Genomic DNA, 25,149 nt, shown 5'->3' on the forward strand with positions numbered 1-25,149 from the left:
ACTTCCGTCTTAGCTGAAACAAGCAAAAGGTTGTGAATCCATGCTAAAGGTAAATAAACTGTAACATATATTTGCAGTTTATTGTGGGACAAAGGAGAGGTATGCCAGTAGCACACTGGTGGCTTCAGAAGAAATCCTCAACTCCTAGCTCGCCAGAGAGTCTATGTATGGGATTGAACAATCTATAAACTAAAGGTATGAAAATATTTGTAAAACTGGGAGGGTGAGGGAAAAGTGTAACATTTATTTTTGGGTGCAGAAATGTCTAATGCCCATGTATAAACTAGGGACCTGGGGTGAAAGGTGCTTCTAGGGGAGGGTAAATTTTGAGGGATGGAAAGTTTTAGAAGGGCAGCATTCAAGCAATCTGATGTTAAATTTAAAGTTCCAAGTTAAAAGAGAACTTGGAATTCCAGTGCAAAGAGAAATGTTAAGACAAATCATAGAAAAATACTGATAAGGCCTGAATTGTTTTTTAAGTAAGAAATGTTTTAAAATAATTCTTTTCAAGCTTCAGAGGTGCTAGAAAGCCTGCCAAAACAGAAAAGGAGGACATATTAACAGATTGGCATTAATGAAACAGAAAAACTAATTTATATTCAACAGACACTATAATCATATGGTTCTCGGTGTCAATATTTGCTGGAGTATTTTGTGTCTGCCCTTGAGTTTAAGGGAATAGAACAGGGAACCTGATAGGTCACAAATAGTCTGGAGACTTCATCTAGACACAAGCAAGCTTGCATACTTCAGGCCCTTAGCTGCTCGATTTCTTAAAGTTCACAGTGGGCTCCATGAAATATTTGTTCTGTAGAATGTACAAGCAGATAGCTAAAAAAGAGCACCTGGGAGATACCAAGTATAGCTTGGAGGGTGAAGATTTACTTCTGGGAGTTATTTATCTGAGGCTAAAAAGTAATCATGAGTCAAAAAAATTTCAAATGTTTCCCACGTTTGTTTGCTTTTCTGTTTTGTTTTGTTGTATGTTTTTGTGCCTGTTTTTGTATTGTCTCTTGTAGGATCCTAATCATGAAAATAAGTATGATAAATTATAAGTCACTGTGGGCACTGTTGTTTATATTAGCCTCCTGGATCACTTTTACACTTTTCCAGAACTCCACAAAGGTAGGAAATGCTTTATTTATGTGGTTTACAAAAGCTTATTTTTGCTTGTTATCTCATCTGTTCTAGGAAAGGCTAAACTACAAGACTTGTAGATCATAGGAGGGGAGTTTCAATAGCTAGATACCAAACAATATACCTGATAATCATTAAGCAATATGTGAGAGGATAAATACTGTGTGTGTGTGTTCACACATACACATTCTTTCTTTGTCACATATAAATGCATTGCACTTATCTTCTTGCAATGCTTACCTCATCTTTTTACTTTCTTTAAGGGAACATCTAAAGAACAGAATATCTGTATTTTTGGTTTTTATTTGTTTGAATTTTTAATTTTTGTGGGTACAAAGTAGGTGTATGTATTTATGAGGTAGATGAGATATTTTGATACAAGCATACAATACACAGTAATCACATCAGGGTAAATTGGGTATTCATTGCCTCAAGAGTTTATCTTTTCTTTGTGCTACAAACAATACAATTATACTCTTTTCGCTATTTTTTAAATGTAAAATAAATTATTGGTGATTGTAGTTACCCTGTTATACTATCAAATACTAGATCTTATTCATTCTGTCTAATCATATTTTTGTACTCATTAACTAACCCTACTTAATCTCCATGCCCCCACCACCCTTCCCAGCCTCTGGTAGCCATCATTCTACTCCATGAGTTCAATTGTTTTAATTATTAACTTCCACAAATAAAAAAGAACATGCAAAGTTTGTCTTTTGTGCCTAGCTTATTTCACTTACATAATGACCTCCAGTTCCATCCATGTTGCTGCAAATGACAGAATCTTGTTCTTTTTATAACTGAATACTACTCCATCATGTATGTATACCATATTTTCTTTGTGTATTTGTCTGTTGATGGACACTTAGGTTGCTTACAAATCATGGCTACTGTAATTAGTACTGTAATAAACATGGGAGTGCAAGTATTTCTTGGATATACTGATTTCCTTTCTTTTGGGTATATACCTAGCCGTGGGATTGCTGGATCATATGGTAGTTCTATTTTTAGTTTTTTGAGGAACCTCCAAACTATTCTCTATAGTGGTGTACTAATTACTTTCCCACCAACAGTGTACAAGGGTTCCCTTTTCTCCATATCCTTACTAGCAATATGTTACTACCTGTCTTTTGGATAAAAGTCATTTTAACAGGAGTGAGATTATATTACATTGTAGTTTTGATTTGCGTTTCTCTAATGATCAATGATGTTGAGCACCTTTTCATATACCTGATTGCCATTTGTATATCTTCTTCTGGTAAGTGTCTATTCAGATCTTTTGCCCATTTTTTAATTGGATTATTAGATTTTTTTTTGCTATAGAGTTGGTTGAGTTCCTTGTATACTCTGGATAGTAACCCCTTGTCAGATGGATAGTTCGCAATATCTTCTCCCATTCTGGAGGTTAACTCTTCACTCACTTGATTGCTTATTTTGCTGTGAAGAAGTTTTTAGTTTTATATAATCCCATTTGTCTATCTTTGCTTTTGTTCTCGGTGCATTTGAGGTCTTATCCAAAAATCCTCTGGCTACACCAGTGTCCTGAACAGTATTCCCTATGTTTTCTTCTAGTATTTTCATACTTTGGGTCATACATATCAGTATTTAATTCATTTTTAACTGAGTTTTGTATATGGTGAGAGAAAAGGGTCTAATATCATTATTTTGCATATGGATATTCAGTTTCTCCAGCACCATTTATTTTAAATACTTTTGTTCCCCCATTGTATGTTCTTGATGACTTTGTCAAAAATCCAGATGACTGTAAATATGTGGATTCATTTCTGTGTTCTCTATTCTGTTCCATTGGTGTATGTGACTATTTTTATGCCAGTATAACACTGTTTTGTTTACTATAACTTTGTAGTATATTTTGAAGTCAGGTAATACAATGCCTTCAGCTTTGTTCTTTTTGCTCAGAAAAGCTTTGGCAATTCTGGATCTTGGTTCCATACAGATTTTAGGATTGTTTTGCTATGTTGACAAAGAATATTATTAGTATTTTGATAGGGTTTGCCTTGAATTTGTAGATTGCTTTTAGTAGTCTGAACATTTTACCATTTATTCTTCTAACCCATGAACATGGAATATCTATTGTGTGTGTGTGTGTGTGTGTGTGTGTGTGTGTTTTCCAGTATCTTGCATCAATGTTTTGTAGTTTTCACTGTAGAGATCTTTCACCTCTTTAGATCAATTTATTCCTAGGATTTTTTTTTGTAGCTACTGTAAATGAAATTGCTTTATTGATTTTTTTTCAGGTTGTTTGATATTGGTGTATAGAAATGTTACTGATTTTTTTATGTTGATTTTGTATCCTGCAGCTTTACTGAGTTTTTAAAACCAGTTCTGACAGTTTTTCATTGAAGTCTATGGGGTTTTCTAAATATAAGTTTATGTGGTCTGCAAACAGGGACAATTTAACTTCCTTCCTTCCAATTTGTATGCCCTTTATTTATTTCTCTGACTTAATTGCTCTGGCTAGGACTTCCAATGCTATGTTGAATGAAACTAGTAAAAGCGGTCAACACTATCTGTTCCAGATTTCAGAAGGCTTTCAACTCTTCCACATTGAATGTGATGTTAGCTGTGGATTTGTTATACATGGATTTTATTGTTTATACATGTTTTTTATTGTTTTGAGGTACATTTCTTCCATACCTAATTTGTTGAGATATTTTTATCTGAAGCAAAGTTGAATGTTATCAAATGCCTTTTCTATTGAGATGATTATATGATTTTTGTTAAATGAGAAGGGTCCACCTGACAAATGGACTTTCAAAAAATTAGGGACATAATATACCCTGGTCAATATCTCAGATAATCCTTGCATCAAGGGCTGTCAGTCCAGACATATCCTGTTCACCCACAGATTTGTAGGTCACTACTTTTAGCAAACATCATACAGGGGTCTGGAATTCCATGAGCAATTTATTGTTTCGAGGTACATTTGGTGAAGGATTTTAAGGACTTTCCATTGGCTGGAGGCTAGCAAGTGGAGTTTGCCATATTCTGACTGTAGTCATCCTGAGAGCTGGAAAGTAAACCCTTGAGAAATGGCCCATTCTATTTCTGCAGGGGAGTACTGAGGCTTAATTTCTTTTATGGAGCCTTTCCAGGTTAGAGGGGCTTCAAGTTGATGCCATGAGGCTTTCTTGCTGCTGACTTGGCTGCCTGACCTGCTAACTTATTTCCTTCAGCTATTTCATTTGTTCCCTTCTGATGTTCCTTACAATGCAGCACTGCTACCTCTCATGGAAGGAAAACTGAGGATAATAACCTGTTAGTTTCCTGGCGGTAATTTATAGTAGATTCATCAGTGGTAAGAAAGTGTCTTTCCTTCCAAATGGTAGCATGAGCATGGAGAACTAAAAAAGCATACTTGGAGTCAATGTAAATGTTAGCTACCTTTCACTTGCTTAATTCAAATGCTCTTGTAAGAGCTATCAGTTCAGCTAGCTGAGCACTTGTGCCTGGATAGAGAGGTGCACTTTCAATAACATCATTCAGGGTGACTACTGGATATTCTGCCTTACGGACTTCTTGCTCTACAAAGGAACTGACATCTATGAAGATGGTCCAGTATGGATTTTCTAGGGCAGTTTCCCTGAGATTCTCCCTGGCTTCATAGATCTGTACCACAACTTGCTCACAGTCATGTTCAGGTTCCCCAGTCTTCTTGGGGAGGAAAGTGGCTGGGTTTAGGCAAGAACAAGTTTTTAACTGAACTGCTGACCCTTCTAACAGCACAGCCTGATATTTAAGGAGCCAACTGTCTGTTAGCCAAAGGTTCCCCATAAAAGACAGCAATCCTGCTACGTTATATGGGGCATAAACAGTTAAGCCATTTCTCAGGGTTAGTTTGGTGACCTCCAGTACCAGTAGGGCCAACATGGCAATTGCTCAGAGGCATGCTGGCCATCCTTTACCCACCAAATCAAGTTTCTTACTCAGGTAGCCCACTAGTTGTTGAGCTGGTCCTCAGGCCTGAATTAAAATTTCCATGCCCATTCCTTTCCTTTCTGATACATAAAGATTAAAGGTCCTCCCTACAGGAGGGCTGAGGGTTGGTACCTTAAGTAAGGCCTGCTTTAGCTGGCTAAAGGCCTTTTGAGCTTTAGGTTTCCAGGTTAGGAGATGAGTTTTATCCACTTGAGTTTCTTTTATGAAGTGATATAGAGGATGACCTATCTCACCATACCCAGGTATCCATAGCCTGCAAAATCCTGTAATGCCCCAAAATCCCGTCAGTTGCTTGAGGATTTTAGGGAGGGCGAAGGAGGAAATGGGCTTAATTCTTTCTTCCCCTAATGCTCTAATCCTTTCAGAAGCACTAAACCAAGGTACTTTACCAAGGTTTTGCAAAGTTGGACCTTAGATTTTGAAATCTTATATGCTCTGTCAGCTAAGAAATTAAGAAGAGCTTCAGTGCCTTCCCAAGAGATTTCCTCAGTTGGGGCACAGAGCAGTATATCATCCACATATTGCAAGACCCTTACCTGAGGATGGGATAACTCAGAGAGGTCCTTTGACAGTGCTTCTGTCCAAACAAATGAGGGATAATCTCAAAATCCCTGAGGCAGCACCATGCGTTTTACCTGGGCAGTTTGGCCAGAGGGATTCTTCAAAGGCAAATAGGTATTGAGAGTCAGGATGTAACAGTATGCAGAAAAAGGCATCCTTTAAATCTAGGACTGTAAACCATTTAGTTCCCGCAGGTATTTGGATTAGCAAGGTATAGGGATTAGGTACTACCAGATGGATTGAGACTATGGCCTTATTAATGAACCTCCATTCTGCATTGGGTTTTTGTGCTCCTAATATTGGGGTGTTGTAGGGACTGTTACAGGGTTTAAGGAGGCCCTGCATCTTCAGGTTATTAATAATGGCTTCTAGCCCTTTCTTAGCTTCTGGCTTTAGGTGATATTGTCTCTGATTAGGAAAAAAAGTGGGATCATTAGGATAGATCCAGACTGAGATAGTGGTTACAGCTCAACCTATTCTTCCTTGAGTTGCCCAGACTTCTGGATTGATATTAGCTTCCACTGGAGGAGAAAAAGACTTTTTCCTGGGGCTGGCCCCCATGCAAGCTAGAATGTCTCTACCTAATAAAGGAGTGGGACTTTCAGGCATGATTAAAAAGGCACATGTAAACAATATGTCCCCCAACTGCAACTAAGGGGTTGAGAAAGACATATCAGATTAGTTTTTCTGAGACACCCCTCACCTCTCATGCTATGGGAAGAGGGGAGGCCTCAATTATAGAGAAAAGAGAGGCTGGCTCTGGTGTCCAGAAGGAGGTCCACCTTCCTTCCTTCAGTTTCCAGAATTACCTGGACCCCTGTGCTGTAATTGTAGTTTGAGCCACTAGAGCCAGGGCTTGAGCCACTAGAGCCAGGGCTTGAGCCCCAGGACCATCTCTGAGACTAGTTCTGAACCTGTTGATGTCCATCTCTGGGGGCAGTCTGATCACCAGTGGTCCCTGTCACAGGCTAGAGAGGGTTGAGGTGGCTTCTTCTTGCTTCCTGGGCACTCCTTTTTAAAGTGCTCTTACTTCCCACATCGATAGCAACTCGCAGATGTACCTCAGGGATCCCAGACTTTGCAAGCCTGCAAAGCAGCTACCATAGCCTCAGTCCTTCTCTTGTGTTTCCTCTCTTTTTTCTGGGCCTCTTCCTGGTCCCTACTATAAAAGACCAAGGTGGCCACCCTCAGAAGATTCTCCAAAATGCTGTCTGGCCCTATAGCCTACTTCTGTAGTTTCCTTCTAATATTGGGAGCTGCCTGTGTAATAAACTTGTCATTTAGAATGAGCTGTCCCTCAACTGAATCAGGGGACAAGGAGGTGTGTTTTATTAGTGCCTCTTTCAGCCTTTCCATAAAGGCTGTGGGATTCTTTTCTGGATTTTGGTTTACCATGGACAGTTTAGAGTACTTAAGAGGTTTGGCCCTAGTTCTTCATAGGCCCCTCAATATACCCATTAAAAGGTGTTTCCTTTTCCATTCATCTGTAATGTCACTGGGGTTCCAAACAAGGTAGTCAAGAGGTAGTGCCTCTCTTCCTATTGGAAATGATGGTTCCCCTATTTCTTCACTTTCCCTATTTTCTTTTTTTCCCTTTTGGCCTACTATAGGAGACATATTGTTCATCTTCGAATTTCTCTCCGGCCTGCAGAGCTGCCTGTTTTTCAGCTGCAGTTAGGGTCTGGCATAGGAGCAGCATAACATCCCTCCATGAGAGGTTAAACACCTGAGTTAAATTTTGGAAAGCTTTTATATACCTATCAGGGTCATCAGAAAATCGGCCTAAATCTCCCTTTATTTGCCTAAGATCCTGCAATGAGAAGGGAACCCTAGTGACATCACCTCCATTGAGCATATCCTATAAGGGTAAGAGTGAAGCTGGGGTAGTGGGGAGTTTTGGAAATGGTGGAGCTGAAGGACCTGATGGCACAGCTGGAGGGGGCCTCAGAGAGGGAGGACAAGAAGGGCCTGGACACTCAATAGTTGCCTCAAATAGTTCCCCTGGATGTTTCCTCTCTAGTTTTGGGGAATCATTCCCATTGGGTCCTCCTGATATGACTGCTGAAAGAGCTGAGCTGATTGTGCAATGCTTGCAAAGTTCTGGGTTGTCTCACAGGGTGAAGAAAGCCTGTACATAAGAGATCTCTGACCATTTGCCATCCCGTCTACAGAAAACATCTAATTGTTGGATAGTATTAAAACCAAGGCTCCCCTCTGCAGGCCAGGCTGGTTGAAGATGGTAAGAAGGCCACACCCTTGTGCAAAAGACAATGAGTCACTTTTTCTTCAGTCTTGGGGTCAAAGGAATCCCAGTGCTTCAGAAAGCACTCCAGAGGAGTGCAGACCAAAGATACTCTGTTATTCATCTAGAAAGAGAAGCGAGAAAAAAGATGTCCCTTTAGTCACCTTCCTTTCCTTTGGAAAGGCCTAGGGTGGAGGGGAAGACAGTGGAGGGCATCCCCCCAACTATTTTCCCTCCTTGGTTCCCTGAGCCTTGGCATCCTTTAAAGGTGCCGTCCACTGATACAGGCATAACCCTCAGCAATGAAACCAGAGGAACCAATCAATTGGGATTAGTCATGCTCACCCATGTGATTCTAGTCCTCTGCTGGTGATTTCCCTTTGACTTCCTAGACTCTGTGATCTGCATGACTCCCAATAAATGGATGTCAAGAGAGACTGTGTTACATTTACATTTGGGCAATGCCCTTTAACTGAGAGAGAATGCAGGTTTGAGCGGTACAATTTGCTATTATGGCCTGTACTGAAGTATTTATTCTTAGGCAGTGGCTCTGGTTAACTTCCAGAATTAAATTCCCCTTACTATTTAAGTACCATTTTAAGAGGAGGCAGAATAGGTGCTTTAAAAGAACATAGGAACCAAATGGTGGTTTTCCTGCTGATGGGACCGTGTTGAGACTAAAATTTGGTTTTGGAGGACCTTTTTCTCCTCATTGTTGAAGGCAGAGTTTTCTTGTTTGCAGAAGGAGCATAAAGCCTGGTCTCTAGTAGAGGGGCACAAAAAGCAAGAATTGGGAAGCTAAGAGTGTTTTGGCAAATGGTCAATAATATGCCTAACGGGATAGGGTTCCTACTTGACTAGGTGGTGCTGTTGACCTTGAAATACAATGTACTCTCCAGACCAAGGGTAAAGAGAAAGATGTTCACAGGGGGTGTGGGGGAGAGAAGGAGGCCCTCTGCCTAGAAAATCACAAAAACAATAATCCCATGAGCTATATTACCAGGTACTATAGCATTTCCTGACCTTGCCTAACAGGATTACTTGACTGAATTATAAAAATTATCAAAGCATTGCATATAGAGAGTGGGTAGGAGACATGGAATCTGCGGATAGGAAAGGAGAAAATTTGCAATAGAAAAGGCTTGGAGATCCTGTTGCCATCATCCACCAGGCTGTTGGAGGCTGGAATTAGTCCAGAAGGCTTCAGGTAACACCAGGGTGTCTCCCTGGCCAGGAACCTTCAGTGCCTCTTGACCTCTTCCAGCCCCACGTGACAGCTGGCTCTCTGTAAAAGGAAACCAATTAGAAGCAAAGTCAACATCCCCAGCACTCTGAGGACACGGGGAGATTAGCTAAGTTCTCCCTGGCAAGTCTGTCCCCTGAGTCTTGTAAGGCTGGTAGCCATGCTAAATTTTTAAATGGCTGATTGGGGGCCCAGTATTTGGTTTGATTTTTAAAATGGAGAGCAGACAGCCTTGAAATGATGGAGTTGGGGTCCACTACTACACTCACCCTTCCAATGAATCTTCCTCGGATCCCAAGTGGGCCCCCACAATGAAACGGCATTGTTCATCTGGGATAATACCCAAGGTTCGTTGTCTCGCATCAAGGACATGGACATACAAGGAATGAGTTTATAAGCAGAGGTTTAATAGGCAAAAGAAAGAGAAAAGCTCTCTTGTGTAGACAGAGGGGTCTTGAGTGGGTCTTTTGGTCCACAGTGAAGTGCAGGAGATTTTATAGATGAGCTTGAGGAGGTAGTGTCTGATTTACATAGGGCAAGAAAGATTGGTCAGACCAGGTGTGCCATTTGCATAGCACACAAAGAACTTGTTAGGACTAGGTGTGCCATTTGCATAGCATGTGAAGAAGCTGGCTGTCCCACTCTAATCTTTTATTATGCAGATGGATTCTCTACCTGGCCAGCTTCATGTTGCCTGCTTTTTTACTGTACACACTGTGACAAATAAAAGGGAAGATGGAGCCTCCATGTTGAACATGCCTGGCCTTCAGTTAGCCCTTTCTATTGACACAGCTGCCAGCATTCACCATACAAGCTTTCAGCTTGCTTATCTATGTTTGCAGCTTGATTTTCTGGGCTGCTCTTTGTTAGAAAAGAAATGACTTAGGGGCTCCTTTTTGTTAAAAAGGGAAGCCTTGCCAAGGACTCCTTTACCCTCACTGTCTACCTAAATAATTTCTTTCTAGCTCCTGTTTCATTTCCTTTATATATTTAGGTGTTCTGAATGTTGAATGTGTATATATATATATATTTATATATATATATATATTTCTCTTGATGAATTGATCCCTTTATTATTACATAATGACCTCCTTTTTCTCTTTTTACAGTTTTTGACTTAAAGTCCAATGTATCTGATATAAATATAGTGATTCCTGCTCTCTTTTGGTTTCCATTTGCATGGAATATCTTTTTCCATTACTTCACTTTCAGTCTACATGTGTCCTTAAAGATGAAGTGAATCTCCTGCAGAAGGATAGAATTGGGTCTTGTTTTTTTATAATCTACTCAACCATTCTATGTCTTTGGGGTAGGGAGTATAGAAATATACCGTTTTATTACAGAGTCTCACAAAAATAAAAATAGTATCTCAAAACTCCCCCAATTCTGCAGGTAGAGGAGGGCAGGAGACTAGCCTACCATCTTCTACCTGCACAACTGGGGGAAGACAGATGGCAGTCAGTGCGAGTTTTTTGGCTCACTTGAGGCCAGTGAGAAGGTATGAGAATGGAACCGAACTAAAAATGGCTGATGTTACTTTAGGAGCCTGAAAAGAACAGGGCATACTTGAAGACCCAGCGACCCCTTTTAGAATGCACAATAAAGGCACCTTTCCAAAGCTACTAAGCAGGCACTTGGCATTTCAGTATTTTGTCTCATGTTTGCACAAAAGTATTCCTTTCACCCAGACCTGGCACCTTTTATGCTTTGGAGTTAAGACCTGCAGAGGGATGGGTGGCAAGGCAGTTCCTAGAAGAGATCACCCAGCATAGCTGCCCTGGGCTCAGGGTCTTGATTTCTGTCTAGTCCCTGGAACTATTTATATTTAATAAATTTTATATGAATACCTGGAGAAATAGAAAACATAAAATCTGAGATTTTGGGAGAGAAAGATTGGGGACTAGGCAGGAAGCCAGAGCTGGAGAGCTTCCCTCAGGCCGGCTTGACCTGGTCCTTGACCTCTTTGGCTCCTGGCTTCTTCTCCTTTGTTTTTCTCCTCTTCTGTGACTTCTTTCTTCATCTCCGAGTCTCTCTTTCTCATCCTGTTTTAACCCTCTTGGATTTTCTGAAGATGGGAGAAATCTTGCGGCCACCCTCTCCCTCCTCATCAGAACCGAAGAACTCTTCCTCACAGGTAATTCGTCTGTCAGAGAAACAGATGGAGATGCTTGTCAGGGTCTTCTTCATTCTCAATGCCACCCTCTTGAGGGACAGCATCCTCAGGAATCACCTGCATTTGGACTGCAGGTGGATGGGGCTGCATTACTAGGTTCTCAAACAGCCATTATTTAATCTTCTCCAGGTACTCATTAGTGTTCTAGTTAGTCATATTGGAAGGACTGATGTAGGGCTTGAAATATGGTCTGAAGTATTCAAAGTAGTCATTGTATGAAGGCTCATTAGAAATCTCCATATCCAGAGGCACAGCTATTTCTTATTTCCAGCACTGAGCAACATTATAAATGGTGTAACCACCTTCTGCCATCAACAGTATAGGCAGGTTGAAGCTCTTGACAAATTCCATACACTTGGCATGCGCTTTGATGGTCAGATTAAAGCAATCTAACTGATCCCTAAACAAGGCATCTGAGACATGCCATAAGACCACCACACTAGACAGGAGCATCTCTATTACTTTGGACATGACCAGTTTGAAAATGGCCTCAAAGGACTCATCATCAATCCCATCTAGGAGCAGACAGTTAACAGCATAATATCTGCCTTTGCCGGTCCCAATATCCCATAGATCCCCATTTCCTGGGAAGTACTCTCCATATTTATGAAAGGACACAGTCCTGACCTGGCCTGTAATATAGAAGGTCTCTTCCATGCCATCGTCATGGTGAATATCAACATCAACATACAGCACCCACTGGTGATATTTTAGCAGTTCCAGGGTGGTCCAGATTGTATCACTGACATAACAGAAGCCAGATGCCTTGAACTTCTTTGCATGGTGCAGGCCCCCAGCCCAATTCACAGCAATGTCCATCTGCTGCTTATTAAGTTTCACAGCACTTGCCACAGAGCCACCAGTAGACAACTGACAGAAGTCAAACAGGCCATTAGATACTGGACAGTCCTCACTAAAATTAAATCTCCACATCTGCTTGCTGTGCTCGGACACGTAATCTGGACAGATGGAGCACAATAATTTAATGCAGTAATCACTGTGGTACTTGGTCATCTCCTCAGTATTGGCTTTGTGAGGGTGAGGGTTTCCATTTTTCAGTAGAACCCATAGTTGAGCAGCAAACTGTGAGTCATGCAGATTCAGTGAGGCTTCCTTGGGTGGGCTTGTCCATAATAGTAATTTCCAATATCCCTATCATAGTAGTAACAGACTTTCCTCCTGGTGCCCTGCCTTTGTGCCATCTTGCTTACCTCCTGTCCTTCTGTACCTCCCGTCAGTCAGTCTCCATTCTACATCTTTTTATTGGATAATTTAAATAACATTGATAATAGTATATAAATAAATATTGAAAATCATAATAAGTAAAAATGACAGGAACAGGAACTAAGAACAGGTTAATTTCATAGCATGTTATACTTCCTCTCATTTCAGCTCAGGTATGCTCTAAATTTATCCATCTCATATCACATTTGCTGTCATTTCAGATTTGGTCTGCTCTAAACTTATCCATCTCCCTCCATCACTGGAACAATTCCATAAAGTCCTTATTCCTTAAAGCACCACTGATACCATTAAAGCCACTAACAGAGACTGAACTCAGAATAAAGGAAATCATAGAGAAACTAGATCAGCAGATCCCACCCAGACCTTTCACCCACATGAACACCACTACCAGCGCCACACACAGCACAGCCACCATCCTCAACCCTCGAGATACGTACTGCAGGGGAGACCAGCTGGACATCCTGCTGGAAATGAGGGACCACTTGGGACACAGGAAGCAATATGGTGGGGATTTCCTGAGGGCCAGGATGTCCTCCCCAGCCCTGATGGCAGGTGCTTCAGGAAAGGTGACTGACTTCAACAATGGTACCTACCTGGTCAGCTTCACTCTATTCTGGGAGGGCCAGGTCTCCCTGTCTCTGCTGCTCATCCACCCCAGTGAAGGGGTGTCAGCACTCTGGAGTGCAAGGAACCAAGGCTATGACAGGGTGATCTTCATTGGCCAGTTCGTCAATGGCACTTCCCAAGTCCACTCTGAATGTGGCCTGGTCCTAAACACAAATGCTGAATTGTGCCAGTACCTGGACAACAGAGACCAAGAAGCCTTCTACTGTGTGAGGCCTCGACACATGCCCTGTGCTGCACTCACTCATATGCATTCTGAGAACAAGAAAGTTTCTTATCTTAGCAAACAAGAAAAGAGCCTCTTTGAAAGGTAAAAATAATTACTTCTTGAGACTACGTGTGCAAATATTGTAATTTGGCCTACATACTGATCCAAAGAAAAGTCTTGTGAGTGCATCAATTTTGGGTGTCTTTAGTAAGAGTCCTTTTGGGAAAGGAGCTGTGAATTCATTTAGAGACAGTGCCCATTCTCTAGTAATCCACAAACTTTTTGAATATTTAATTCTTATCAATGAGATTAAAATATATACAGAATAAAAACTAAATGAAAATGAGAAATGCACATTTGTATATGTGTGTGTGCTCTAATACATTTTTTCTGCATCTCAAAAAATCCTCCTACATACCTTCTGGGTAACTGTATCCCATAGCCTAATAGGCAAAGAAATGGAAATTTACTAAATGGCCTGAAACTGTAGGCATAATAATTAACTTATCTCTAAGAAATAACTGAGGCACTGGATAATCTAGTTTCTGTATGTTTCCTCATTTGAGGCCACCTACAGATTAATTTCTGTATTTGTGTCTTTAAGGTCAAATGTGGGTGTAGAGATTATGGAAAAATTCAATACGATTAGTGTCTCCAAATGCAACAGTAAGTACTCCTGTGTTTGGTGGGTGGTGCCTATTTCTAGACCCATTTAAAGGGTTTCTTCTTTCTACTAGATTTGTTCACTGTTTCAGTCCTATCAGCACTCTTTTCATTTGGCTCATCTAAGGTTGGCCAAGACACCAGTTATCTAGGTGAGTGAATAATTGAATGACCGGGATATCATAAGCCTATTTTAGTAACTGTAACTCTCATCATCAGTCTATTTGTCAGTCAGTGAATTCCCTGCCCAATTTATACAATAACCTTTAAGCGTTAACTCTTTCCCAATTCTGTACCTAGTTCTTTACCTCACCACAGCACCCCTCTTCATACCACTGCCATCACCTCTTCCCACATCACCACTAGCCCATCACCATCTAGAGGTTTCCAACCTGCCATCTGGGTGTCAATTTATTATAATCCTTCCCTCTGGATCTTTGCCACCTTTCAAACAATTGTTAGCATACAAAATAGAACTTCCACACTTATATTTACTAATTACTCTCCAATTTCTTTGAATCCAAATAGCCTAGGAAACTCCTATCTAAAATGATTCAAGGCAAGAGCTTTTATGTCTCTGCAAGTTCAGCATTAAACCTTGCTAATCACAAAAAAAAAAGAAAGAAAGCCTTGCTAATCACTAATAAACCTATCTACACTGAAGTGTAAATACATACCTAGATGTAGAAATGTTGTTTTTCACTACACATACACGAGTACACTCATACCAGTTATTAAAATATTAAACTACTTCTCTCGGTTGATTAATAATCACTGCCCCAAACCTGCCATGGGCTCCTCACCATCATGGCTTCCTCACCATCATGGCTACCTCAACACTTGGATTCCAAGACTCTTCTAAACCCCTCCAAGACTAAGGGGTTAATCCCTGGCCCATCTTGGACCTCCAAGACACTGTCCAGCCTATAGCCATATTCATTTTGATTGGCCAGTTCCCAAGTCAAACTAGTTGTTAGTATTTTTTATATCACCTTTATTTAACTCAAAGGATTTGTATTTTGATGGTGGCATTTAAGACACTTACAGTGTGACAAACTTAGGGGTAAAGTGAGCTAAAATGATAGGATAATTGAGCTTCCATTCCTATGCAAGAATTGATGACTTTACTTTCATAGAAAGGCTAGAAAATACTTAAATTTTCCCCCAGAAAGCCATTTTTTTTTCTAGGAGGAAACATATACTCTTATAATGAACATTAATGCACATTATTTAGGAAATTCACATCACAGAAAAATTTTTATTAAAAAAAAAAATCTGTTCCATTAAGAGAATACTTCAATAAGACTTTTTCCACCATTACCACCACCCTTACCCCCTCTTAGGATACTTAGAGGATAGAAGGCTCTTAGTAAATACTGATGGGTAATTTGATGTTTTGGACGATCCTATCTTACTGATTCTTTGGCAGAAGAAACAGTTGCAAAGAAAGAGAAATGCAAGGTTGGAATGACATCCACAATCCCTAGTGGTCATGTCTGGAGAAACACATGGAATCCTGTCTCCTGTAGTTTGGCTACAGTCAAAATGAAGGAATGCCTGAGAGGAAAGCTCATATATCTAATGGGAGATTCCACGATCCGCCAGTGGATGGAATACTTCAAAGCCAGTATCAACAGTATGCCTCAGTCTAAGTTATAATTCTTACCCCTTTCAAAACTTCTTTTCCATTTCAAAGAGGAGAAGGGAATATGGGAAATGCCTCTTTATTTTTCATATTCCTCAATCACAACACACCAAAATTTTTCACAAGGTATTGTTATCTTTCCTTTAAAAAAAAATACAGCTATCTAACTGGAAGGAAACCAGTGTAGAAAAAGGTTTACTACATCCCTATCTCTGCAGAATTCACACTTCAGTATGTACCCAGTAGGCTCAGAAAACTATTGATGGAGCCAAAGATAACTTAAGATATTAAATTGTCCAGCTTCTAGAACCAGCATAACGATTAAGGGTATGATTCTAAAACCAGACAGCCTGGGTTCAAAACCTGACTTCCCTACCTCCTATCTGGGTGACTTTGAACAAGTTACATAACCATTCCATCTGTCAGTTTTCTCATCTGTCAACTAAAGATGAAAATAATCTCTATCTGGTAAAATAAGGTAATGCATACAATGTATTTAGAATATTGCTTCTCACATGGTTAAGTTCTCTTTTGTGTAAGGTATCATTACTGTCATCATTACCTAAAAGAACAGATGTCAGAAGTGAAGTAGACTGCATCAGGTAGGCACAAGTAAAGCATGGGCTTGGAGTCTAACAGACCTAGGCTGCGCTATTTAGAAACAATGACTTTGGGCATGTTATTTATTTTCCCTGCCTGGTGTTTCTCATCAATCAACCAGGAATAATAATAGTGATATAGTTTAACTGATTGTCCCCTCCAAATCTCATGTTCAAACATGATCTCCAACACCAGAGGTGGGACCTAGTGGGAAGTGTTTGGGTCATCGAGGTGAATCTCTCATGAATGGCTTGGTGCCCTCCCCATGGTAATGAGTGTGTTCTTGCTCTGTCAGTTCATGTGAGAACTGGTTACTTAAAAGAGCCTGGCATCTCTCTTGCTTCCTCTCTCACCATGTGACACACTGACTCCCCTTCCCTTCCGCCATGACTGAAAGCTTCCTGGCCTCACCAGATGCTGAACAGATGCTGATGCCATGCTTGTACAGCCTGCAGAACCATCAGCCAAATAAGCCTCCTTTCCTTATAAATTACCCAGCCTAAGGTATTCCTTTATAGCAATGCAAACAGACTAATACAAGCTTGTATAGAAGATTAAATGAAGTAATGGATATAAAGTATTTAACACATTGTAAGGTGTAGTGGCACATAGAAAGTACCCAAAAAAACAATAGCCATTGCAATTGTTATCATTACTTAATTTAAGGGTCAGGGATAGAATCCAATTGCTAAAATCCTAGTTCAGTTGCTCTATTTACTAAACCAAGAGTGCACCAGTAATAACTCCAAATTTGCTAGTAGACCTTAGCAACCTCACCTACAAAACCACTATTGGCTGTCCCTCTATGACCCCGGATCCTGGCTCTCATCACTGAGAGAAATGCAGTAGCTGTGGTTCCATCCTGGCCTTCCCAAAATGAGGCCACTCATGATCTCAAACTTAGAAGGAAAGTTGATCCAATAAAAGTAGGAAAATTGGTAGGGCCTTAGTTCTAAGTTATAAGAAAAATTCTCAACAGAAGGGAGAGCTTTAAATTGTGATCTCTGGTAAATGACTAAACTCCTAGGGAAACCTCAATTACCTCATCTACAAAATTCAAGGTCTAGTAACAGCCTCATAGCATCATATTCCATAACAGTGATTCTCTTAGGTCATATAAAGGACTGAGTTATGGAGTGACCTACCTCTTCAACTCATCTTTTAATTTGTCATAGAAAAAAAAACTGTTGTACATTGTGTTAAAAGTTCAATTCTATGGCCACAGTATGATTTGGAAAAGAAAACTGAAGTAAGTTGGAAGCAGAGTGAAGAAAATAGCTCTGCCATTTTCCTCCAACTTACCCTAGAGCATCTCTGTTTTCCAGCCTCAGTGGGTTAAGTCTTCAAATGTAGCCCTTTGCTTCTAAGACCATCCCATGTTACAAAGCATCAATAATCCTTCTCTGCACATTTTCCTCAAAAGTTCTAACTACAAAGCAGTTAGCCCTGATGTTCTGGTAAAAGTCTAATTAATATGATGAAAATGGAAGAACTTCATTTCATTCTATTCATGTGTCAATTAAATATACATGAGAGGATCCTTGAGGTGAATGGATAGATCAGTCCAAATAAATGCTTTGTATATTGTAAAGGGTTCCACAAATGACTAGCAGTACTTATTATTATAGTAAGGCACTTAATATTATCCCATGCATATGTGAAGGAAACACAGAAGTACAGAAGATAATTTCAGTCTTGAGGGAATTTAAACAGTGGCTGGGGAAATAGGGTTTACATGTTTTTTTATGAAAAGACCATCAATTAGTACCATTCTCTATCCTCAAATGAGTTTAGTCTACAGTCAACAAAATGTACAAAAATAACATCTACAAAACTGACCACATAATCCTCCAAGGAAGTTACTTCACTACCTTTCCATCCCCACTCCACTAGATTCCACATGTTTCTATAAGGTAGCATGAACATAATCTCTCACATTTACATAACACTTTTTTAATTTTTAATTTTTTTTATTTCAATAGGTTTTTGGGGAGCCAGTGGTGTTTGGTTACATGGATAAGTTCTTTAGTGGTAATTTCTGACACAGTGATGCACTCATCACCCGACCAGTGTACACTGAGCCCAGAGTATAGTCTTTTATCCCTCGTCAACCCTGAACCTTTCCTCCGAGTCCCCAAAGTCCATTGTATCATTCTTAGGTCTTTGCATCCTCATAGCTGAGTTCCCACATATGAGTGAGAACATACGATGTTTGGTTTTCCATTCCTGAGTTACTTCACTTAGAATAATAGCCTCCCATTCCATCCAGGTTGCTGCAAATGCCATTATTTCATTCCTTTTCATGGCTGACTAGTACTCCATAGTGTGTGTATGTGTGTGTATAACATTTTATATATAACATATATAACATTTTATATTATATACATACAAATAAAACATTTTCTTTATCCTCTCATTGATTGATAGGTGCATTTGGGCTGGTTCCATATTTTTGCAATTGCAAATTCTGCTGCTATAAATATAAGTGTACAAGTATCTTTTTCGTATAATGATTTTTTTTCCTCTGGGTAGATATCAAAGTCGAATTGCTGTATCAAATGGTAGATCTACTTTTAGTTCTTTAAGTAATCTCCACACTCTTTTTCATAGTGGTTGCACTAGTTTACATTCCCACCAACAGTGTAAAAGTGCTCCCTCATTACTGCATCCATGCCAACATCTATTGATTTTTTTGAATATGGCCTTTCTTACAGGAGTGAGGCGGTATCACACTGTGGTTTTGATTTGCATTTCCCTGATAGTGATGTTGAGCATTTTTCCATATGTTTGTTCACCATCTGTATATCTTCCTTTGAGAATTGTCTATTCATGTCCATAGCCCACTTTTTGATGGGATTTTTTTTTTCTTGCTGATTTCTTTGAGTTCTTTGTAGATTCTGGATATTAGTCCTTTGTTGAATGCATAAATTGTGAAGATTTTCTCACACTCTGTGAGTTGTCTGTTAATTCTGCTAATTGTATCTTTAGCTATGCAGAAGCTTTATGGTTTAATTAAGTCCCATCCATTTATCTTTGTTTTTGTTGCATTTGCTTTTGGGTTCTTGGTCAGGACATTTTTGCCTAAGTCAATGTCTAGAATGGTTTTTCTAATGTTATCTTCTAGAATCTTTATGGCTTCAGGTCTTAGATTTAAGTCTTTGATCCATCTGGAGTTGATTTTTGTATAAGATAAGAGATGAGGATCCACTTTCATTCTTCTATATGTGGCTTGCCAATTATCCCAGCACCATTTGCTGAACAGTTGAACAGGGTGTCCTTCCCCAACATTATGTTTTGTTTGCTTTGTCAAAGATCAGTTGGCTGTAAGTATTGGGCTTTATTTCTGGGTTCTATATTCTGCTCCATTGGTCTGTGTGCCTGTTTTTATGCCAGTACCATACTGTTTCAGTGACTATGGCCTTATAGTATAATTTGAAGTCAAGTAATGTGATGCCTCCAGATTTGTTCTTTTTGCTTACTCTTGCTTTGGCTATGAGGGCTCTTTTTTGGTTCCATATGAATTTTAGAATTGTTTTTTCTAGTTCTGTGAAGAGTGATGGTGGTATTTTGATGAAAATTGCATTGAATTTGTAGATTGCTTTTGATAGTATGGTCATTTTCACAATATTGATTCTACCCATCCATGAGCATGTGATGTGTTTCCATTTATCTGTGTCATCTATAATTTTTTTCAGCAGTGTTTTGTAGTTTTCCTTGTAGAGGTCTTTCACATCCTTGGCTAGGTATATTCCTAAGGATTTTATTTTATTTTATTTTATTTTATTTTATTTTATTGCAACTATTGTGAAAGGGGTCGAATTCTTGATTTGATTCTCAGCTTGGTTGCTGTTGGCGTAAAGCAGAGCTACTGATTTTACAGTATATTAATTTAGCATATATTAATTTTGTATTCTAAAACTTTGCTGAATTCATTTACCATTTCTAGGAGCTTTTGGGATAAGTCTTCACAGTTTTCTAGGTATACTATCATATGATCAGCAACAGGAAGTAAAAAGATTTCCTCTTTACCGATTCAGGTGCCCTTTATTTCTTCCTTTTGTCCAACTGCTCCAGCTAGGACTTCCAGTACTATGTCGAAGAGAGGTGGTGAGAATGGGCATCCTTGTCTTGTTCCAGTTCTCATAGGGAATGCTTTCAACTTTTCCCCATTCAATATTATGTTGGCTGGGGGGTTATTGTAGATGGCTTTTATTACCTTAAGGTATGTCCCTTCTATGCTGATTTTGCTGAGGGTTTTAATCATAAAAGATGCTGGATTTTCTCAAATGCTTTTTCTGTGTCTACTGACATGATCATGTGATTTTTGTTTTTAATTCTGTTTATATGGTGTATCACATTTATTGACTTACGTATGTTAAACCATCCCTGCATCCCTGGTATGAAACCCACTTGATCATGGTGGATTATCTTTTTGATATGCTGTTGGATTTGGTTAGCTAGTGAGGATTTTAGCATCTATGTTCATCAGGGATATTACTGGTCTGTAGTTTTCTTTTTTTGTTGTGTCCTTCCCTGGTTGTGGTATTAGGATGATACTGGCTTTACAGAATGATTTAGGGAGGATTCCCTCTTTCTCTATCTTTTGAGATAGTGTGAATAGGATTTGTATCAATTTTTCTTTGAATGTGTGACAGAATCAGCTGTGAATCTATCCTGAACTTTTTGTATTGGCAATTTTTTTATTACCATTTCAACCTCAGTTTGTTACTGGTCTGTTCAGAGATTCTGTATCTTCCTGGTTTAATCTAGGAGGGTTGCATATGTCCAGGAATTTATCCCCTTTAGGTTTTCTAGTTTATGTGTTTAAAGGTGTTCATAGTAGCCTTGAATAGCCTTTTGTATTTCTGTGGTATCAGTTGTGATATCTCTGATTTTATTTCTAATTGAGCTTATTTGGATCTTCTCTCTTCTTAGTTAATCTTGCTAATGGTCTATCAATTTTATTTATCTTTTCAAAGAACCAGCTTTTGTTTCATTTATTTTTGTATTATTTTTGTTTCAGTTTCATTTACTTCTGCTCTGATCTTCATTATTTATTTTCTTCTGCCAGGTTTGGGTTTGGATTATTCTTGTTTCTCCAGTTCCATGAGATATGACATTAGTTTATCTATTTGTGCTCTTTCAGACTTTTTGATGCAGGCATTTAAGTCTACGAAATTTCCTCTTACCATCACTTTTGCTGTATCCCAGAGGTTTTGATAGCTTACATCACTATTATGGTTCAGTTCAAAGAATTTTTTAATTTCTATCTTGATTTTATTGTTGACTCAATGATCATTCAGGAGCAGGTTATTTAATTCCATGTATTTGCTTGGTTTTGAGGGTTCCTTTTGGAGTTTATTTCCAATTTTATTCCACTGTGGTCTGAGAGAGTACTTGATATACTTTCGATTTTCTTAAATGTACTGAGACTTGTTTTGTGGCCTATCATATGTTCTACCTTGGAGAATGTTCCATGTGCTAATGAATATAATGTATATGCTTCAGTTGTTGGGTAGAATGTTCTGTAAATATCTGTTAAGTCCATTTGTTGTAGGGCATAGTTTAAGTCCATTATTTCTTGGTTGACTTTGTCTTGATGACCAGTCTAGTGCTGTCTGTGGAATGTTAAAGTTCCCCACTATTATTATGTTGCCATCACTTTCATTTCTTTGGTCTGTTAGTAATTGTTTTATAAATTTGGGAGCTCCAGTGTTAGATGCATATATATTTAGAATTGTGGTATTTTCCTGTTGAATTAGTTATTTTATCATTATATAATGGCCCTCTTTGTCTTTTTAATCTGCTGTTGCTTTAAGGTTTGTTTTGTCTGATACAAGAATAGCTACTCCTGCTTGCTTTTGGTGTCCATTTGCATGGAATATCTTTTTCCACCCCTTTACCTTAAGCTTATGTGAGTCCTTATGTGTTATTAACAGGTGACTTTCCTAAAGACAACAGAAACTTGGTTGTTGAATTCTTACCCATTCTTCCATTCCCTATGTTTTAAGTGGAGCATTCAGGCTATTTACATTCAACGTTAGTATTGAGGTATAAGATACTGTTCTATTCATTGTGCTACTTGTTGCCTGAATACCTTGATTTTTTTTTCATTGTGTTATTGTATATAGGTCCTGTGAGAATTATGCTTTAAGGAGGTTCTATTTTGGTGCATTTTGATAACTTGTTTCAAGATTTAGAGCTCCTTTTAGTAGTTATTGTAGTGCTGGCTGATAGTGGCAAATTCTCTCAGCATTTGTCTGGAAAAGATTATCTTTTCTTAATTCATGAAGCTTAGTTTCACTGGATTCAAAATTCTTGGCTGATAATTTTTTTGTTTAAGGAGGCTAAAAATAGAACCCCAATCCCTTCTAGCTTGTAGGTTTTCTGCTGAGAAATTGGCTGTTAATCTGATGTTTTCTTTTATAGGTTACCTGATGCTTTTGCCTCACAGCTATTAAGATTTTTTTCCTTCCTCTTGACTTTAGATAACATGATTACCATGTGCCTAGGCAATGATCTTTTTGTGATGAATTTCCCAGGTGTTCTTTGAGCTTCTTGTATTTGGATGTCTAGATCTCTAGCAAGGCCAGGGAAATTTTCCTCGATTAGTCCCTCTAATATATTTTCCAGACTTTTAAATTTCTCTTCTTCCTTGGGAATACCAATTATTCTTAAGTTTGGGCATTTAGTATAGTCCCAAACTTCTTGGTAAATTTGTTCATTTTTTAAAAATCCTTTTTTGTCTTTGATGGATTAATTCAAAAGCCTTGTCTTTTAGCTCTGAGGTTCTTTTTTCTGCTTGTTCAATCATATTGCTGAGACTTTCCAGTGCATTTTGCATTTCTCCAAGTGTATCCTTGATTTCCAGAAGTTGTGATTGTTTTTTATTTATACTATCTATTTCACTGAAGAATTTTCCTTTCATATACTGTATCACGTTTTTAATTTAAGTTGGACTTCACCTTTCTCTGGTGCCTCCTTGATTAGTTTAATAATTGACCTTCTAAATTCTTTTTCTTACAAGTCAGAGATTTCTTTTTGGTTTAGATCCATTGGTGGTAAAGTGGTATGATCTTTCGTGGGAGTTAAAGAATCTTGTTTTGTCGTATTACCAGAATTGGTTTTTGGGTTTCTTCTCATTTGGGTAGACATGTCAGAGGGAAGATCTGGGATTCAAGGGCTGCTGTTCAGATTCTTTTGTCCCACAGGGTGCCCCCTTGATGTGGTTTAATCCTCCTTCCTGTAGGAATGGGGCTTCCTGAGAGCCAAACTATAGTGATTGGTTTTGTTCTTCTGAGTCTCGCTACCCAGTGAAGCTACTGGTCTCTGGGTTGGTACTGGAGAGCGTCTGCAAAGAATCCTGTGATGTGACCCATCTTCAGGTCTTGCAGCCTTGGATACTAGCACCTGCTCCAGTGGAGTTAGCAGGGGAGTGAAGTGGGTTCTGTGAGGGTCCTTGGTTGTGTTTTTGTTTAGTGTGCTGGTTTTGTGTTCGTTGGCCTCCAGCCAGGAGGTGGCACTTTCAAGAGCACATCAGCTACTGTCCTATAGGCAGGATGCAAACTTGCCCTAGGGACACAGTTTTTCAGCATCTCAGAGAGGCTGCAGTGGTCATCCTGTTTGTTCAAAGGGTCTATGGATTCTCCTGACTTTCCTGGTATGTTCCTGTGGTAGTTACTGGAGCAAAAGTTCATGATGTGAATCTCCACATGCTGCTCCATCTGTCCAAGTGGGAGCTGCAAGCTAGTCGTGCCTCCTATCCACCATCTTAATCCAAGAAACTACGTAACACTTTTGACTGTTCAAATAATTTTCAAAAACATCCCCCATCTAAACCTATAATAAATTAGACATGATTAGCTTATTTAATTATACCAATTAAATCTCTTCTATCTTTATATCTACTCAATCTTGGTAACTATATCCTCATTTTATTTTGGGATTGCCTATTTGTTATCAGCACTGAAGTCAGTGGATCTGCATGAATCTGGAAAATTGCAACACCAGCTTGCTGTGGATTTGGATAGGAACATCAACATCCAGTGGCAAAAACATTGTTATCCCTTGGTAGGATCAATGACCTATTCAGTCAAAGAGATGGAGTACCTCACCCGGGCCATTGACAGAACTGGAGGAGAAAAAAATACTGTCATTGTTATTTCCCTGGGCCAGCATTTCAGACCCTTTCCCATTGATGTTTTTATCCGAAGGGCCCTCAATGTCCACAAAGCCATTAAGCGTCTTCTTCTGAGAAGCCCAGACACTATGGTTATCATCAAAACAGAAAACATCAGGGAGATGTACAATGATGCAGAAAGATTTAGTGACTTTCATGGTTACATTCAATATCTCATCATAAAGGACATTTTCCAGGATCTTAGTGTGAGTATCATTGATGCCTGGGATATAACAATTGCATATGGCACAAATGATGTACACCCACCTCAACATGTAGTGGGAAATCAGATTAATATATTGCTAAACTATATTTGTTAAATAACACAAAAGTCTGAAATTCATTCACTTAAGTAAAAAAATTTATTGACTGTCTACTAGCAGGCCAGATGCTAGTTTGGCTCTGAATTCCCAACTAGCAAGAGCAGAGAATCTACATTATGGCTGATCCATAAGCCACCAATTCAGCTAAATGAGATGTTTTTAATCTGGGCTTTCACTTAAAAGTAAAACTAAAAATGCTCATGAAAAGAGCCTACCCTTCTTGATCAGAGCCATACCACTCTTCACCAATGGGAAGTCAAGATACCTATGGGTAAAAGTTCTCTCTGATGCATGAAAATTCAGAGTGATAAAGTAATTTTAAAATAAATATTTGGAGAAAGCA

At 39.1% G+C, this 25,149-nt stretch overlaps 1 protein-coding gene and 1 pseudogene across 1 annotated transcript; one reads left to right on the forward strand and one right to left on the reverse strand.

Moving 5' to 3' along the window:
• Positions 1-25,149, forward strand: NXPE4 (neurexophilin and PC-esterase domain family member 4). The gene is made up of 6 exons (XM_010372356.2): positions 1-195; positions 1,020-1,125; positions 12,765-13,498; positions 14,001-14,062; positions 15,489-15,695; positions 24,268-25,149. The coding sequence occupies exons 2-6, from the start codon at positions 1,030-1,032 to the stop codon at positions 24,801-24,803; spliced, it is 1,635 nt and encodes a 544-aa protein (XP_010370658.1). The 5' UTR covers positions 1-195; positions 1,020-1,029; the 3' UTR covers positions 24,804-25,149.
• Positions 11,079-12,521, reverse strand: LOC104669413 (annotated as a pseudogene).

Source organism: Rhinopithecus roxellana, chromosome 15 (assembly GCF_007565055.1).
Source record: "Rhinopithecus roxellana isolate Shanxi Qingling chromosome 15, ASM756505v1, whole genome shotgun sequence".
Taxonomy (NCBI): domain Eukaryota; kingdom Metazoa; phylum Chordata; class Mammalia; order Primates; family Cercopithecidae; genus Rhinopithecus; species Rhinopithecus roxellana.

Coding starts and splice junctions, on each gene's coding strand:
- NXPE4 (XM_010372356.2), top strand. CDS start 1,030: ATGAAAATAAGTATGATAAATTATAAGTCACTGTGGGCACTGTTGTTT. Junction 1,126..12,764: donor TTTTCCAGAACTCCACAAAG/GTAGGAAATGCT, acceptor CTGTCATTTCAG/ATTTGGTCTGCTCTAAACTT. Junction 13,499..14,000: donor GAAAAGAGCCTCTTTGAAAG/GTAAAAATAATT, acceptor TGTGTCTTTAAG/GTCAAATGTGGGTGTAGAGA.